The sequence below is a fragment of the Doryrhamphus excisus genome, linkage group LG9 (genome assembly GCF_037039965.1).
Source record: "Doryrhamphus excisus strain RoL-2023G ecotype Guam linkage group LG9, RoL_Dexc_Guam_v1.1, whole genome shotgun sequence".
Lineage (NCBI taxonomy): Eukaryota > Metazoa > Chordata > Actinopteri > Syngnathiformes > Syngnathidae > Doryrhamphus > Doryrhamphus excisus.
This window is the reverse complement of record NC_136365.1, coordinates 4,039,544-4,057,200: the sequence shown is the minus strand read 5'-3', so window position 1 is coordinate 4,057,200 and position 17,657 is coordinate 4,039,544. Positions and strand designations below refer to the sequence as shown.

The following is a 17,657-nucleotide window of genomic DNA, read 5'->3' as shown; positions in this document are numbered from 1 at the left end:
AGCGTGAACTTTGACTGCATTACCAATTTAAAAAGTTTCTTTTAAGAAAGGTTGACAAAGACTAACTGGAAAAACCAAAAAATGCGTTCAAGTTAAGGTTGTTGAGTCATATATACAACTTTTTATCAATTCATCTTTATGTGCATCAACAACAAATTTGTTCAACATGTATGCTACCCCGATAACAGTGGAAAGGTCACATAACTTGTTTGTGTTGTTGTAAATGATCCCTATAGGGGGCAGCAAAGCACACTGAGAGTGAAACAGCGAAGAAGAAAGTGACGTCATCCAGTAAGGATGTTGTCTGGGCAACTGCTATAATCCGAGTGATTGTTGAGTGGTTAGCAATTGTGTACAACACATCGAAGGCTTTATTGCTGTGCAAAGTAAGAACCATATTTAAATATCAATGCATCTGTGTGTTACATGGCACGGATGTGTGTAGTCAGTTTGGCTACATGCTAATCTTAGCGTATAATCGATGAGTTGTCTGCTAGCATGCTTTTTTCTGCTATATCCCAATCATGGCTTGCATGTAACATCACGTGGAATTGGTGTGTTTACTATTTATTTCATTGCTGCAAGCACGTCGACAGTGACGCATTTCAATTCTACATTGTATTTCTCTGGTGTGTTCAAGAAAAATCTTAATTTTACCATACCAAACATACGACATCATGGATAACATTTACACTTTTCCCATAATAATGACTTATTTTGCAGTGACGACGTTTTGGTTGTCATTGTCATAAAGGTTTTTGCGGTGGTGTACAACATGCACTGCATCGTAGAGCAGTTTGTGTCACAAATGACCGCAATTAAAAAATAGTATCAATAAATATTTATCTCTCAGCAGTAGGACACAAAGAGGACACAATGCCGGAAGTGAAGTCAGTGTTGAGAGAGGTTCTGCCTAAGCAAGGTTTGTACTCAGATATAAACACTACCTTTAGACATCATGAATTTTAAGTTATTCCTTTTTTTCCTTCAATAACACTCACAGGGCAGCTTTCTATGGAAGATGTCCCTACCATGGTTCTTTGCAAGCCCAAATTGCTTCCACTCAAGTCCGTCACCCTTGAGAAGCTGGAGAAGATGCAGATGGAGGCTCAAGAGGCTGTCAGACAACAAGAACTTGCCATGAAGGAGCAATCTCAGTAGACACCTACAGGTGGATTTGCAATATCAGACATTTTGGATATACTGTAAACCCAACCTGTTCCATCACCATGATTGGCTTTATTTAGAATTGGAGATGTTGGGTTCAAATTTTGTTTTTTCACCCTAAGTTATTAATATCTGAGGTTATCTTCCGCTGTTGATCTGTGGTAGCCTAAATGCTTCATAATGTGACAATAAAAAATCCTGATTATTGTTGTTTTAATGAACAAACATGGCGCAAACACATGATAAATCACTTACACCAGTCAATATAAAAATAAACGCTCTAAACCTCAATGCTTTAATCCGGAACTGCAGCATTTCGTGGACCTTCAAAAATGACATCTTTGTGGTGTAAGAAAAAAAGAAAGTGAGTCAAACACAGCATAGAAAGAGCAGCTCGTAAGAGGGTCAGTTTTGCAAATACAAACACAAACCCCTGTATTTCTGTACAGCCTTTTATAAGCTCTTGTCTTGACACAAACCAGTCTTGTCTATACAAACAGTTGCCTTCTGGGACACACAAAAGGTGTGGCAGTGAAATCAGAATACTGTACATAACATGGAATGACTGACACGGAGGTGTGGCACTTTCAGGGTTAGCTTATGTAATTGTATTGAAACACTGGAGGAAACTAACAAGTATCTGTTGCAAAAGTGCAGTTTTGTCGCCCTGCCTGAATTTGAGAACTCTTGACTGTTATAAGAAATGCACCCAAATATTTTGGAAAATATGCAAGTTTTTTTTTTTTTTTTTTAAAAAGTACTGTTGCTTTATCTAGGAAACCGAGTTCCTCCTCAGCTCCTTAGCTTTCAAGCTTGACGACACCCCCGTCTCCCTCACTGACAAATCTCTTGCGGCCCCTGGCGAGAGAAAGAAGAGACATTAATCACAACTTTCATACACAAAATAATATCAAATATTTATGAAAGTAAAAAAGGCAATGTGCACTAACCTACAGGGACAAATATCTCGTAACTTGACACCTATGACACCCATATTGAAGCTCTTTTCCACAAACTGCTCAAGGATGAAGTACGCACGAGGGACATCTATATTAATTTCAGCTACGTCCATATAAACTCTTTCATAGCCCTGAGGAAGACAATGACATTTGAGTGAGTGAGCTCCAATGTGCAGTACATAACTAAAACACCAGATGTCGCCTTACCCTTTTCATTTGGTCCACCGTGATGATGGAGGATACAGAGAGTGACCTCAGAAGCTGCAGAAGCATGTTGAATGTTTTCTCTCCCTTCGACTCCAATACCATGACTATTGCCTGAAAGAAATAATTCAAGTGTTGAGAGTAAGGTCTGTTGGTAACTGACTCGGCATGCAGACACGCTGCTTACCTCATAGACAAACTCATGGTGGAAATGAGGAACCTCTAAATCTCTCAAGCATCTTTCAGCCTCCTTGCTGTCTCCAGACAGGATGTATTCCTTCAGTAGCAGGTTCATCTGATACAGAACATGACCAACATTAATTTCCTCTTTCTCTAACTTGGAGTTTCTTGCACAAATTGGCATGTTTAAAACAGCTTTTAAAATCTGATGATGCAATGATTTTTATTTGGGGAATTTACTTCTTTGATGAGCTGTGTAACAGGTCTCCGTCCTCCACCTGTGGACCATTGGTTGTCTACACGAAGACCCCCTTTACTCATTTTCAACAGTACTGTGGCCCGGTCAAGTGCTGCCCTGCATAATTATATTACATGCACAATCAATACAAGTCCATTACAAGCACTGGAACAAAGTAAAAAAACAAAAAACCAAAACACCTCTAAGTCTAATTCAGTACAGTCATCTCTTGCTCTACCGCGGTTCCAACATTGCTCCCTCACTCTATTGCATAAAAAACATGTAATAAATATGCACTGTTTTATGGTTGACTATCGCCTATTATTAGTTTTAAAAATGTGTATTTAACCAAATGTTGCATATTCTCGGACTAAATTAAGCATTTCTAAGCATAAAAATCTTCTATATACAAATAGTTCATTGGCTCCAGATCCAACCTCAATAAGTGAATTTCCGCAAAGAAGGAATCAATATTAATAAAAGGAATATTTTCATAGTTATGGCATAGAAAACCTGTTCATGATCTTATGCTCTAACTACAAAAATATTCAGTTTAGTAATACTGAATGCTACTTTACAGAAAGTCAGTTATTGCTGTTGGGTCTGAAACTAATAAACAACAATAAAGGAGGGATTACGGTTCTACACAAACTACACCCACAATAATAAAACACTCTTAAATACCTTTAACCACCTCACTCAAAACGTAGTATAATTGATGATTCATAAATGTTTTACTCATACCTTGTGTATTCACAGCCAACTCTGCCTTTGTAGCTTTCAATGTAGGTCTTTGACAATATTTGATCACTCACAGCACGTGCAATAAACAGGCCCATCAGCTGTGAAAGAATAACAAGAAAACAGTTTGTAATCATGTGAATTACAAATATACTGCATATCTGTACTCTGGTTTCCTCCCACATTCCAAAAACATGTTAGGTTAAATTGGTAACTCCGTATTGCCCATAGGTATGAATGATTGTTTGTCTATATGTCTATATATATGTGCCCCGCGATTGGCTGGTGACCAGTCCAATGTACCCTGCATACAGTTATGCAAGCATGTAATTTTGAGTAAACAGAAGAGCTGGCTTTGTTGCCTTCCACAAAGATCATGCAGTCAGCACTGTGACTATTGCTCCTGTATGAGAGACAGCTCACTCTGTTGGCTTGACTGGCTGCTGCATGAAGAACAACATAAATGTGTGTGGATGTGTGAGAAATTGACAAAGTCACACACAGGGAACACAGAGAGGTAGTTTTTGTGCGGGGGAGGGTAGATTTATAATACCCCATAAACACACACACAGATCTGTGAGAAAGAACCAGCGAGACCAAATTAGACTAGAGAGGGAGGGGGTCATGGGTAGAGGACGAATAGGCCTTTCAGAGAGCTGTGCTGAGTTTGCATTTTTAGAGTGCGGCCAGACAATGACCAGAGATCTCATGTCTGTGCTGCAGAGAACAGACATACACACACACACACACACACACAACACACCACATTCAAAAGCAGTATTGTCCCCCTCTGCTCAATCATATCTTCATCAATCACATACACCAATAATATAGATGAAACAGAAACTACAGTATGCAAATTTAAGAGGCAATGTTTACCTACAGTAGCTACTGTGTGCTCAGGATGTAAGGAATTTTAATGACCATTTTCTGCTTATTAACTCCTGCAAAATCCATTTCATATGAGGTAGTGAACAGCATTGTGTTTGGGATATGGAATTTTAGAGTGTACTCAACACTAAAGTCATGCATACTTTGTCTGACTTGGGTTTGAGTCCCCTTGCCCTAGGCCATCTTTTCCAATCGACCGAAAGAGAGGGAGTGTTGAAATTAAGCACGGACCAGAGCACTCATGTTAGCCAAATGTACCAGACTTGAAGCCCAAACGTGGCCAAATGTGAGTAAACGCTAAATTAAAAGCCCTAATTGCACTAATTGCAATAGAAAGGGAACTGAAATAAGCTTTTATGGCCGTGTGTTCAACGCATACACACAAAAGGTAAGAGATTTTTGTCTTTCAAGATGAAGGTTTTGGAAAAAAAACAGCAGTAAGAAACACCTCCTCACAAAGCAGCGCTACAAAACAAAACAATCTCCATTATTTGAAGAGTGTTTAGCATGTACTTCTTTTCAATATACTAAGTTCTATGTGAAGTATTTCCATAATGCCTCATATTAACTCTCTAACAAGATCTCAGTGTATAGACTGGTCATATATCTCATCTGGTTTCATATTATCTACATACTGTATTGTATATAACTCTGGGAAAAACTGTTGATTTTTGTTAATACTTGGGTTGTTTATATTGTTTATTTTTCTATATTGTGTATTTTGTACTGCTTAACTGATTTCTGTACTCTTGCTGCTGTGCAATACAAATTTCCCCACTGAGGGACGAATAAAGGCATGTTACATGTTACATCTTACATGTACTGATATTGTTTTGTGCAATGGTATGAAATATGTTGTTTTTATCTTCTTTTAAATATCCTTGTGCGTGCATAGTGAGCACACTTACCTGAGGGGCTTCAGGTGTGTCCAGCACCAGCTCAGGGAGCTCTCTGAGGAGTTTGTCAAAGGACTTTTCCATGTCACTGCGGAACAAGACAGGCCCGCAGAGATCAGCCAGCAGTCTGGACGTCAGCTCCCGCTGGCTGGCCTTAGCCTCCAAGGCTAACGATACAGCTAGCGATGGCACCTCGCTCCTCATGGGCCCCAGGTTCAGCTCCGACAGAAGCTCCTGAATGTAAAGCGAGATAACTCAACTGTTTGTTTATTTATAGACGCTTCTCCGCTTAGTCCTGCTTACCGCTACTTCATTTGTGTCTCCATGTTCAAAGTACTCTTGCACAATGGGCGTGACGGTCTTCTCAAAGTCCCTCTCATCCAGCGGAGGAACCACAGTCTCATATACACAGTTTTCCTGGTAAAACATTCCAGCTCTCATGTTCAGGATATACATGAATACATGTAACATTATGGCTTTGGATATTTGTGGTACTATTGTGAGTGCAGCAAAAGTGTATATACTCATACACAACAATGAGTACACTTGCACACGCTGATTAGATCCAATGCAACAACCATTTATAAAAGCATCAGACATATATAATCAATATTATCCATCATTGTGGTCATTTGCTTAACAATACCCTGTTAGTACATATGTATTAAGTAATTCATCAGGTATTCATTTAACAATGCTTATTATTGTGGTTGTCAGAACTGCATAGCATCATGCTGTCTTGTATTATAAGGATTTATCGTCATCAGAAAAAGTTGTATTGACTTAATATTTGAGAGCAGACTGTACCTGAGCTTCATCATAGTTTGGGTCTTTCTGATCTACTTGCTCTGGTTCATAAACCTCACCGGATCGGCCCCACACTCCTTTGCCTCCAGCGCCACCTGAGGACAAGGTTAAAGTACAATGTTTGACACCATTCCTGATATCAGATCCTTAACCTCGTAAGTCCATGTATTTTGGACACATGAGCTGTAGTTGTAGAAGACCCAAAAAAAGGTTTAATCATTTCTTTATAGCGAAAGCTAAGTAGGAGAATGTGACTGATCTCCGCAATATGATTATTGAAAACAACTTTTCAACACAAACATAGCATTGCAGTGGTGACTGGATGATGTAATGTAACAAAATACTGAAACAAAAGGGACCATCTTAAATCCCTTCAAGGGTTTATAACACCTGATCAGACAAAAAGTCCCATGCAGGGCTCAAGCATGAAACCAGTTCCAGATCCCACCAGTAGGACCACCCACAAGTCTTATTTGATAAGCCAAAAACTACACTAAACAATATATGTGAGGTTGAGTTCCTTTTAGAAGACCACGTAAATGCACCAGCAGATTGCAGGCTCTTTACAAAGTCCTACAGCAAAAGCAGCTTGTGTGCCAAGATATATTTGCCATCCCACTATATTTAGCCCAACTGCAGCCTGCTGTGACCGTGCACAATCACTGCCGAGATACATTTTAATTGCTTTTAAAGTGAAGGGCATCAACTTTTAAAGCAGGAGACCTCATACCTCAAAATTGCAGGTCATATAAAGAGAAAACATGCTGCACAAGTATTTGCCCCAAATCCTGACCCAGAAGTGACTTTTATTGCATCTAGCAAAAATAAAAAAAAAAAAAAATATATATATATATATATATATATATATATATATATATATATATATATATATATATATATATATATATATATATTATGTTTGCATCGAGTTGGAGAATATACAGTAATGAGTAACTGGTCTCTTATGCCTTCATGTTCAAGAAAAAGACAGGACAAAGGTGTAATCAACTTAACAAGAATAAAGAAAAACAAATTAGACAAGAAACTAAGTACAACACACCCAATGTTTTAGAATTTTGAATTGAACCAATAAAGCCACATACAATGAAGTTTGAACTGCTCTAAAGTATGACGTCACGCACAAAATCAGCAATCTATTGAGTAGAAAATGATTTACTCTTCTTTTTTCAGGACACCAAAACAATGACCCACATCAACAAGAACAAGTTACATCACTCTGACTGTTTAGGCCGACTGTCCTGTCCATAATAGCAGAGGTTTTGGTCCTTAAAAACTGAGCTTTTGGGAAAAACTCCAGCCAGAGATGTTCAAAAACGGTTTCAGAGTGTGTGAACGGGTTTTTGTGTTGTGTCATAAGAAGTGTGTGACATTATCTCATGTTAGAATGTAGAACACCAAAATGTTTCTTAGCCTTTTTTTCCTAAAAAAAAAAAATATAGTACCAAATCTGCTCAACAATAACAGCTGGGTTATACTTTCCGCTCAAACGAGCCGTGCAAAAAAAGAACTGCATATATACCAAAAGCATGTGGGGCTGTGTATCAGAAAAAGTTTAAACTAGAGCGGAAGAACTTAGCCACTGTTTACTCTACTTCCAACATAGCAACACTTGGCCATCTACTTATTGAGGAAGAGGAATTGTGGTGTATTTATTTGCTCCTGCAACAGAAAAGGAATAAAGAATTGTCCACTCTTCCTTTGACTAGAAGTGCTGCAATCGGAGCTCGTCATTCTTCCCACCACAGGAACTTGTACCCCGGCAGGAGAATGTGTCTACAAAAGGCATGCTGAAGGGCACAGGGCATAACATCTCATATGTCTCAAGTATATAACATCAATTAAGTAGAAGCACAACAAAAATAAATATTTAGTAGAGAATATTTATCTTTTATCTTATTTATCTTACTGGGCACAGTTTTCTCTGCGAGCAAAGTCACGAACGAGGTGGCTGGGCGTGCCTGTATTTTAATAATAATGAAAAAAACAGTATACGGCACAAGCGTATCAATAATCAATCATAAATATTGTTAAATATAGTGATAGTTTGATACATCCATATTTAGGCACATCCCTAATACTGTTTTTGAGATGAAAATGAAACAATCGTCACAACAATTTCACTCCATGTGTCCCTCAGATGAACGTCTTACCTTTCTTTGGCAGACCTCTGCCCTTTCCCAGTCTCGACTTCCTGTCCATCAGCTTGCTTTTCGGGCTGGTGGGGGCCACCGCTGTTCCCCTAACCAGATCCCCATTATCGCTGAGGGAGTCTCCCCTGCCAGAATCTCGAGAGGAATTCTTCCTGAGTCTCCGCTTGGCCTTTGCTTTGAGACGTGCCTCGTGGATGCTGTTGCTAGACGAGGACAGCCAGTTGCCATTGATCTCGTTGGTGGTGTTCTTGTTGTTTGTAAGCATTCCACCATTGCTTTCGTCTTCAGACACAAACGAGTCACTCAGATTGCCAGCCTCTGTCAGTGAGATTAGCATAATAATTAAGTGGAATCGATTGTTGAATCAAATGGCGTCCACCGGTGGAAATACTGTTGATTTGGTCTCAGTTAGTTGGCAGTTTAAACAAGCTCATCATGACATCAGCTACGCTTTTAGGCTATGCTGCATTTAAGGTTACATTTTAAAAACAACAGTTGTTAAATGACTTTTCATAAACTATTTATATATTTAACCATTGTTATTGTTATTACTACAACATTCTAGAAATAAATATACCCAGTATGTGGAATACTGGCTTTTCTTTGTATTTTTTTTTACTATGAAAATAATAATGCAGTAATTTGACAAATAATGAATCATTACAAAATGTACTGCTATATGCCAGGGGTTTCTAAGAGCGGGCTTGGTCATTTTCGGACCACAGCAATTTTTTAATGACCCTCAGTATATTGTACAAATAAAATAATTATTATTATTAATTACTTAAAATACATACATCACTATATATTACTGAATTAGACATATCTTGACCTACTTTGGATTAGTCGTAGCATCTTTAATAACATCTATCTTCAATAACAAAATGTATCAAAATGACCCTCTCATCCTTAAATCTTTCTGCATGTGACCCTTTCTATTCAAATGTGGACACCCCTGCCAAAAGTAATTAAAAATATGGCTTAATGATTAACAAGTACGCCACTCCTATGACGTCCTGACATTAAATCACATGACATCATGCATATGCAGAAACGTTTGTAAATAGTATGGCTGCCACTTGTTAAGATTTTTATTTACACCATAAAACTACACGACTCTGGTTCAATAAAGCCTGACAAGCATAGAAAAACATTATTATTATAACCTAATGTAATTGCATCATTGTAATTCTGCGTATTGTGCAACGAAAGGGGAAACTAGACCACTTCCGTGTTTAAAGACCCAGTTTATACACAGGTGATGGTGCATTTAAAGTCCCTCGGACTGTTTCACACTCACCGACGGGGTTGGAATTCAACCAGGCCTCGCAGTCAGTTGCCATTTCCAACAATAGGGAATATATGTTGCAACGCAAAGGAAGATTTAGCGGATCCCCTGCAATGTTAAGGATGCGATGCAGCCATTAGACGAAAGAACAAGCCCAGACATGAAGCTACGCAACAACCCACCCCTCCCCTTCTGTTCATTCAAAGTCTCACTGTTGATAAACAATGGGTAGCGCTTTAGCCTAGCTTGACTGCTCACTCTCAGGGGAAGAGCAGAGCACATTAACAAACAGCAACGACATAGCAATAACACTAATGTAAAAAAAATACACGTAAAATACGCACGAAGCAACCAGGGTACGTCGTTTGAATTAGCGGAGACGTGACAAGAGAATACAATTGTTCAAGAACGCGTCAGTCAGTGCCTTATATCTATATCAAATCATTTTACTAAGGAACAATACATTAAAATATAATACACATTATGGTCATTATGGTGAGTAAATTGTGTAAATAACTCACAAATGAGTCAGTGGTCGTCTGCTGGTTTAAAGCTCGAGTCTGACTTGAACGACGTTGTTTTGGATTGATCTACCCAGCAACTCGAACACGTAGGTGTATGTTTTGTTATCTGATTGGCTGATAGAATTGGGGGGTTGAGAACACCCAGCCAATGAAAAACCGGATTTCATTGTCGCATTTTCCTGAATACTGCCCCCTATAGTTGACTTAGTTTGATTGAATAAATTCAATACAGCACTGTATTGTCAAGTTAAGTTTCTGTCTCGTCAGATTCTTGTCACTGAATAAATATTTACATCATTTATAAAGTGCTGCATTAACAAAAATAAACATATAAATAAACTTGTATGGATTTAAGATGTTTGTAATACATGCAATATATGCACCAAGAATTACTTTTGTGCAAATAAATGAATAAATAAACAGTTTGTGTATTCCCATTTTGTGCTAGTGTTAGCCAACTTTGAAGTACTCTGCTTGAACACTTGGTGGCGCTCTTTTCCAAGAGTACAGTTCATAGTCACGCTTGGTCTTTAAAAGAATGAATTGTGCCATGTATATATGCTCTATGCGTTATTTGGCACATTACAACGGACAAAAATGACTATTTTTTGCACATTTGTAAAATAACACCTTGAAAACCATGAGAGGCGACTTCAGTGAAAGTTATTCACATAAAAAGTTAAATAAACAGCACTAATATCAACACAATGGCATCATCTTGTACATTATAGAAAAAAAAACAAATGTCAATTTCACTAGGTAAGCCAAAAAGTCTGGGGTTGCGAATGTCAAAATTTTAATGTGACATTTATAAATGGAAGAAATTGTTTGCATAGACATACAAAGGATGTGACCTTGTATCTGAGACACAACAGTAGTGCACACAAGAATAGAGCCAACAAAAACAATTAAAACAGTACAAAGACTCAAGAAATTGTAAGTAGGAAACTGAAATCTATTCCAACAAATACGATGACCCTGAGAATCTGCCTCAGTTTTATCTGAGGAAAAAACATTCATTGGCATTTTAAATAACTATTCAGCCCTACAGCTAATATTGTCATTTGGACAATTCACAGACCAAACTGGAAATCAGAGTCTTCAAAGCGGTTGATTTAGTGACACATTAAACATGTGACAAGAATCCAGTTCACAAACAGTCCAAGAATAAGAAAAAATACAAATAAATACACTTACTCTAATATGTACAAAATTCAAATGATTTTTTTTGTTCAAATTGTCAGTAACATTGATTATTCAAGTTTTATTCCACCAATATCCTAAAGCCAGCGCGAGTGTCCACTTGACTCGAGTTTTCACGTTTGTTGCATGTATTGTACATTAAACACAATACACATGTGTCGCTTGCTATACAAGAGGTGATATGTCCAAGTGATGTCACTGCGTAGTTGAAAATCCCAGGTTCAGACTCTCTTGTGCAAGCTGTGACAGGTATTTCTGCACGAGGGGACATAACAAAAATAAAGAAAAGCATTAACATTCCAGAAATCAGGAGTCGGGGGACAGCGGGGACAGAATCCCCTGATGATTTTGTACATGTCCCCCAGAAAAAAACAAACAAAGGTTACACAAATGATCATGTGATCCTCATGGATTGGTACATTTCTTGCAGTTGGTCAGTTTTTCACACTTAGGCATTTTGGTTCAGATACAGATAAGACCAATGATTTTGAGGCAGTCACTGAGCAACACAAAGTTTCTTCTCCCTCCACATCATTTCTAGAAGATAACATCCGGACACTGGGACTTAACGTGCTTCCACAACCCATCTTCATTGGTGTAGCTGAGGCCAACAGATTCTCATCCAACATGTGGTGAAGAAACATCCCCAAAGCAGAATTTTTCCATTTCCTTGTATGACCGTACGGATGTTGTTGTGGTCATATTCAGCATTTCTGAGCCTCCACACACGACAAGTTGAGCTCCGTTTTAGTCTTAACTGACCACATCACCATCTCTCAAGCCTTCTCTGAACACTTTACAATAAAGTACCCAAAATTACAGTAATTAATGAGGAACGAAGCTACCTAATCCTAACCCTAACACATCAGTTCCTCATCAGTTCTTCATTAGTTCCTCAGTAACTATTGTAAAGACCGTGTCTTCTTGAGTAGGGCTCCCAACTCCCTTGACATCATCAACAAACAAATCCCTTGTCATCCTGGGTTGTTCATCACCCATTTCAGAATCGTGCTGACTCCACAAATCATCATGTATGGAGCTCTATAAAGAATGTGATTGATTATCTTGAATTTCTTCCATTTTCAAATTTTGGTGCCACCATAAATGTACCATAGAAATTGTGTACTGTGGGGAAACGTAGACAATCAGCAGCGGGTAAACTCATTATGTTCCCGATTTTACAGTATGTAACAGATGAGTTGAAGTTACATCTGTGGTTAATATGAAGCGGTGACTTTTTCATTTTGCAAATCTAAACCATTAAACGGCATCGTACGCGTACAGCACAGACATACCGCTTTGACAGACAGCACAAATGTTAAGACGATTTTTCTCAATGGAATGTCACACATTGAATGTTAGGGAATCGTTTGTCCCGCGACCTGCGTCAGCTGTGCTGCTGGCCAACAGAGAAATATGAAACGACTTGCTTCTGCATGTCCAATCGTTTAAAAAAAAAAATACAGTGGCTATGAATCAAGACAACATGCAGTGTTTGTGTTGTTAGAATTTTTTTCACATCTGAAAACCATATTGCGGTTTTTACCGTAAGTGAAACTTAAGTGTAGTCCATTGGAGTGAAATACAGCCACATGTTCATAGAAATAAAGTAAAGTGGTTGGAGGTAGGGCATTCACTGCACACACACCTGCAGGTTCCTGTAGTGTACCGTGCTGCGACAATGACTCATCTTTGCAGTCTCCTCACTGGTGTAGAATAGCTCACAAAGTTTACAGAAGAAACCGGTCCTTGGCTCAATAAACTCCACTCCTGCAAAGTCCCAGAGAAATCGAATGAAGGTTAAACTCTGTAAGGGAACTTTATGAACTCAGTATTTAGAGTTCACCTTTTTAATTGACCTTTATTTTGTTATAAGTAGACTTGGGAATCTCAGAATACCTCACAATATGATACAATTTGAGAATTACAGTAAGGGCCGCTTGGTGGACTAGTGGTTAGCGTACCCACATTCCAAAAATATGCTAGGTTGGCAAATCCAAATTGTCCATAGGTATGGATTGTGAGTGTGAATGGTTGTTTGTCTATATGTGCCCTGTGATTGGCTGGCGGCCAGTCCAGGGTGTACCCCGCCTCTCGCCCGAAGACAGCTGGGATAGGCTCCAGCACCCCCGCGACCCTCATGAGGAAAAGCAGTAGAAAATGAATGAATGAATGCTAGGATGGCGACTCCAAATTATCCATAGGTATGAATGTGAGTGTGAATGGTTGTTTGTCTATATGTGCCCTGTGATCGGCTGGCGACCAGTCCAGGGTGTACCCCGCCTCTCGCCTCTCCAGCATACCCATGACCCCAGTGAGGATAAGCGGTATAGAAAATGGGTGGATGGCTCACAGTAACAAAAATATCTCGATACGTGATCGAGTGAAACAAAACAAACACCCACCAGAGATATAAATAGGGACACTCCACAATTAAAAATTTAGAGCTGAAGAAGCCTTTTGGAGATCTGCTGTGGCGACTCCGTAATCAGAAAAAAAAAGTTCAATCTTTGTGGATTACCATGACCTGGATGACTGAGACATATCAAGTTTATTTGTGCTGATTTATAGCATTAGAATGATTAAATTATTATGAAAATGTACATAACTTTGTTAGATTTTCAAAGATAATCTATGGATAAAAACACCGAGATAGAGGCATCATGCAGCCCAAATAGTCAGATTACTCATAGCAGACACAGCCCTCATGTCTGCACTGTGATCTATTGTTGCCACACAGCAGCGGCTTATGTAAGTCCCCGAAGCAGCACACCCACCACTGCCCCATGTGCTGCGGCCGTGTCATTCCTGGGCTAATAATAATATAAATACTCATCTCTCAGGGGTGCAGTTCATAAGGAGCTCACGAAAATAGGTCAGCAAGTGGCTAGCCAATTCCAGTCAATTAGAGTGCTAATGCAACAGGTTGTCAGTACCGTTATTAGCAGTGGACATGATAACGCCTTCACGTTCACGCTAAAGACGGACGATGCTGAGGTCTACGATCTTGAGACGGTTATAATGATGAAATATAAATTGCCTCAAGGACGCTACAATAGAATTTCATCCTCAACAGTCATACTAATAATAATATTTATTGTGCTTACCCAAAGGGATGATGTGTTCAATGGCAACTTTGTCTTGTTCAATGGACAACAAGGGGGCTTCAATCTCTACAGCAAAGTAGAGGAAATACAAAGTCAAATCAAATCAACTTTATTTGTAGAGCACTTTTCCTGCAAAGACATGCAACACAAAGTGCTTTACAGAATTAAAAACAATTACCACAATTAAAAGGAAAAACAATTACAAATTTAAGCCCCTCCCTCCCACCCTCCATACTAGACACACACACACACACACCCACACACACACAATCACACACCGTAGGGAGACATGGCATGGCACTGAGGATCAAGGAAACGCCACCTTTGGGGCCGTCCACACTGGCCCCGAAGGACCCCCACATTAAAGGGAGGAACCCCCAGCCGGCCGGGTCGAAGGGACCCAAGGATGGCACCCCCTCAGCAGACCCAAAAGTTTTAAACCAAAACAATGTTTTTGACCTACCAACCTGGATTTTTGTCCCCTTTGTGGGTATTCCTCTATCCCAGGGGTTTCAAACACGTGGCCTGCGGGCCAAGCCTTGATATGAAAGTTTAATGTTAGTGCGGCCCGCGCAAGTTTGATATGGATGCTGTATGGTATCATGTACCCAGAAAAAATTATTACGTTTGATTAATGTTAAAGGTTAAATAACTGTTAATAGTTATCCTCTCTATCCGTGTGGAAGTGGTACATTTTTGGCTATTTAAGTTTAATGGAAATAACTTATGTGGCAATATGTTGTAAATAAAAAGAGTATAAATGTGACTATAGTTGTGTTTTGTCATGTCTACAGGGCTCTAATAATGCTTTGTTCATTTTAATCTGAAAAAAATAATTTGTCTACCCACCAACTATATATATAAGATTTTATTATTTGCCATTTTATTATTATTATATTTATTTATCACTGATTGATTGATTTTCTTTATTCTTGATTTGTTTATTTATTTTTCATCTTATCTTGTGCAGAAAAATAAAAATGAAGATATTTGAGAACAGTGGAATGTTTTATCAGAACTTTTATTGTAGAAAATCGGAACCAAAGCACTGAAAAAGTTTGTATATTTTTCTGTTTTTAATAAATGTGTTTTTTTTTTTTTTTTGGAAAACCTGATGCGGCCCAGCCTTGCCCAGACCCTAGCTCCAGTGGCCCCCAGGTAAATTGAGTTTGAGACCCCTGCTCTATCCACTATCCGATTAAACTTAGGTGCAATCCACACACAAAAAAAGTATACTGAATGACAATTTGTAATTAACAAAACTATAAAAAATGTTCTTTCAGTGTCATAAGCTGTAATGTCAAACCAAACCAAATTCAATCTGTATTTAATCCAGTTTAAATTGCCGTATTGTTCAAACAACAGATGATGATGCTTTTTACTGCTACATGGGATTAATTAATCATCATTTATCTTGTGTGAAGTACCTTTTTTCACAATGTTGTCCTGATGTTGTGTCACCTTAGAGCTGGTCTCTGTGACCTGAACTACATCCTGGACCTTGCTGTCTTCCTCGGATGTTTCAATGTGGTTCTTTACTGGTTCTTCTAAGGGCCCACTGTCTGTGATTTTGTCCTCAGCGGTGGTCTCCTCCAGTGCAACCTTGAACTCCTCATTTGGAAAGTCACTCAGGTTGGTGGTAGGTGGCTCGGGAGTCGTCATACACTGTACTTGTTCGTCTACATTGTCAGCTAAAACTGCTTTCTCAGCTTCAGGAGTTTCTGTCGGGACTTCTGGATCCTCACAGGTTTGTTCCTTGGTAGATTCCTCGACACACGTGTTCTGTTCCTTCAAAGGCGGGGAAGGCAACGGTACAGGCTCCTGTATTGTTTGTGTTTGTTCCTCTGCAGATTCTTTAGAACTAGTCAAATCCTCTTCCAGCTCTGGAAGGTCAGGCTCAATAATGGAGTCATCTTCTCCCCCCACTTCGTCAACTGTGAGAAATTCCTCGATGTGCTTGGGATACCAGGACTCGTCATCAGTGTTTTCGTCACTTTCCAACGCCTTCTCCTGATAAACAGTTATGAGAAAGTTAATTTTCTGAAAATAACTATCTTCTTTTTACTTACAATTTCCTTGACTTTGGAAGAATCAGTAGCATCTTTTGACTTGTTGCTGCTCTGAGGTGACGCACGTTCCTTGGACCGACCATCCTAAGAAGAAAAGTGACTTTTTACAATAATATGGTGAATATACTGTAACATCATTGTGTCTTCTTCTTGTATGTAACTCACAGTATGTTCTGTGGGGCTGTCATGTTTCTCCACACTGGCGCACCTTCTGCTTGGCTTCCTACTCCTCCCTCTGTTAGGGGAAACCTGCTTCTTTTCCTCTGACGTTCTGTGAAGCACTTCATCAGTCAGCTCGTTCTCCGGATGCCGTGACCGACTGTGGTAATCGCCACCATTCCTCCTCTTTGACTTGGTATCTTGGTGTCTTTGGTATGGAGATCTGGTGACCTTGTCGGACCTCACATAGAAGTTGTCATCCATGTTCCTGTAGGAGTTGAAGACATTGCCTTGAGGGCTCCCTCGTGGGAAGTCTCTGTTTGTCCTCATCCCTTCATCTCCTCCCCGCTCATCCGCAGACCGGGGGATGACATACTCTGAGGTTTTCCCGTAGGATTTCCAGCGATCAGACGGTCTTTCGTTGGGTCGGTCACTATCGGCGCTGCTGCCATTTCTCCGAGATTCATCCCTTTCCTTTTCATCGTCCGCTCGTCTAAAGTGTGATGACCAATCCCAAGAGCCTCGACGTTGGCCTAGACCATTGCTGCCTCTTTCGTGACCCCTGCATGGTGCTGCCTGGGGGCTGTGGGCCGAGCTGCATGAGGTAAAACTGGGACTGTGCGAGTGAGGGCTCAAGGAGCGACTGATGGGGCTGCGGGAGCGTGCCCTGTCTGGCATGTAGCTGGAGGAAGGTGACAGGAATGTTACACGAATAAACCATCTAAAGCTGCGTTGTAAAATGTAAATGTCGCAGAGGTTTGACTTAAAGCGTATCCTTCTGAACAGTTTTCTTTTTCTACCTTAGATAGTGGAATGTCACAACTTGCTGCAGTGATGTAGTACAAGTCAACTTTAAGACATGAAGGGCAGCAAACAGACATTTATCAGTCTGCGGATTAAGCTACTTGGAAGCAATAATATGGGAAATCATTTCCTTACTGTTGAAGTTCTTGCATTTCGTCTCTTTCCCGCTGAGAAGCAATATCTTGTATGATTGCCTGAACATCTTTACCTGGTTTCTGTCAAAATAAAAATGATATTATTAAGTCATTA

At 39.5% G+C, this 17,657-nt stretch overlaps 3 protein-coding genes across 5 annotated transcripts in view; 1 reads left to right on the top strand and 2 right to left on the bottom strand.

The window, feature by feature from the left end:
• Positions 1-241: 241 nt before the first annotated feature.
• Positions 242-1,388, top strand: bbip1 (BBSome interacting protein 1). 2 transcript variants are annotated; one of them, XM_078793219.1, is made up of 3 exons: positions 242-386; positions 854-922; positions 1,004-1,387. In XM_078793219.1, exons 2-3 carry the CDS (start codon positions 877-879, stop codon positions 1,159-1,161), a joined length of 204 nt encoding a protein of 67 aa, XP_078649345.1. In that variant the 5' UTR covers positions 242-386; positions 854-876; the 3' UTR covers positions 1,162-1,387. The 2 variants fall into 2 exon arrangements, with proteins under 2 accessions (XP_078649345.1, XP_078649346.1); XM_078793220.1 differs by having other exon boundaries at positions 262-386; positions 857-922; positions 1,004-1,388.
• A 60-nt stretch (positions 1,389-1,448) lies between these two features.
• pdcd4b (programmed cell death 4b) lies at positions 1,449-10,151 on the bottom strand. Of its 2 annotated transcripts, XM_058062818.2 has the most exons (12): positions 10,064-10,151; positions 9,555-9,650; positions 8,255-8,572; positions 6,084-6,178; positions 5,580-5,693; positions 5,289-5,510; positions 3,493-3,590; positions 2,751-2,865; positions 2,518-2,625; positions 2,334-2,444; positions 2,118-2,257; positions 1,449-2,025 (listed from the first exon to the last, which is right to left on the bottom strand). In XM_058062818.2, the coding sequence occupies exons 2-12, from the start codon at positions 9,595-9,597 to the stop codon at positions 1,968-1,970; spliced, it is 1,422 nt and encodes a 473-aa protein (XP_057918801.2). In that variant the 5' UTR covers positions 9,598-9,650; positions 10,064-10,151; the 3' UTR covers positions 1,449-1,967. The 2 variants fall into 2 exon arrangements, with proteins under 2 accessions (XP_057918801.2, XP_078649344.1); XM_078793218.1 differs by lacking the exon at positions 9,555-9,650.
• Positions 10,152-10,851: 700 nt separating this feature from the next.
• The window catches only part of rbm20 (RNA binding motif protein 20), a 38,785-nt gene continuing 31,979 nt past the window's right edge, over positions 10,852-17,657 (bottom strand). Inside the window, exons 9-15 of the mRNA XM_078793123.1 lie at positions 17,544-17,623; positions 16,611-17,286; positions 16,446-16,529; positions 15,804-16,386; positions 14,377-14,442; positions 12,918-13,039; positions 10,852-11,524 (exon numbers count right to left, since the gene is read on the bottom strand). Of these exons, the coding sequence (XP_078649249.1) occupies positions 11,465-11,524; positions 12,918-13,039; positions 14,377-14,442; positions 15,804-16,386; positions 16,446-16,529; positions 16,611-17,286; positions 17,544-17,623 (1,671 nt within the window). The 3' untranslated portion in view covers positions 10,852-11,464. The remainder of the gene's footprint in view (positions 11,525-12,917; positions 13,040-14,376; positions 14,443-15,803; positions 16,387-16,445; positions 16,530-16,610; positions 17,287-17,543; positions 17,624-17,657) is intronic.

Excerpts from the sequence above, each read along its gene's own strand:
- bbip1 (XM_078793220.1), top strand. The coding sequence starts at position 877 with ATGCCGGAAGTGAAGTCAGTGTTGAGAGAGGTTCTGCCTAAGCAAG. Across the intron at positions 923-1,003 it reads AGAGGTTCTGCCTAAGCAAG|GGCAGCTTTCTATGGAAGAT; the intron begins GTTTGTACTCAG and ends TAACACTCACAG.
- pdcd4b (XM_058062818.2), bottom strand. The coding sequence starts at position 9,597 with ATGGCAACTGACTGCGAGGCCTGGTTGAATTCCAACCCCGTCG. Across the intron at positions 6,179-8,254 it reads CAGAGGTCTGCCAAAGAAAG|GTGGCGCTGGAGGCAAAGGA; the intron begins GTAAGACGTTCA and ends CCTTGTCCTCAG. Across the intron at positions 2,026-2,117 it reads CGAGATATTTGTCCCTGTAG|GGGCCGCAAGAGATTTGTCA; the intron begins GTTAGTGCACAT and ends TTCTCTCGCCAG.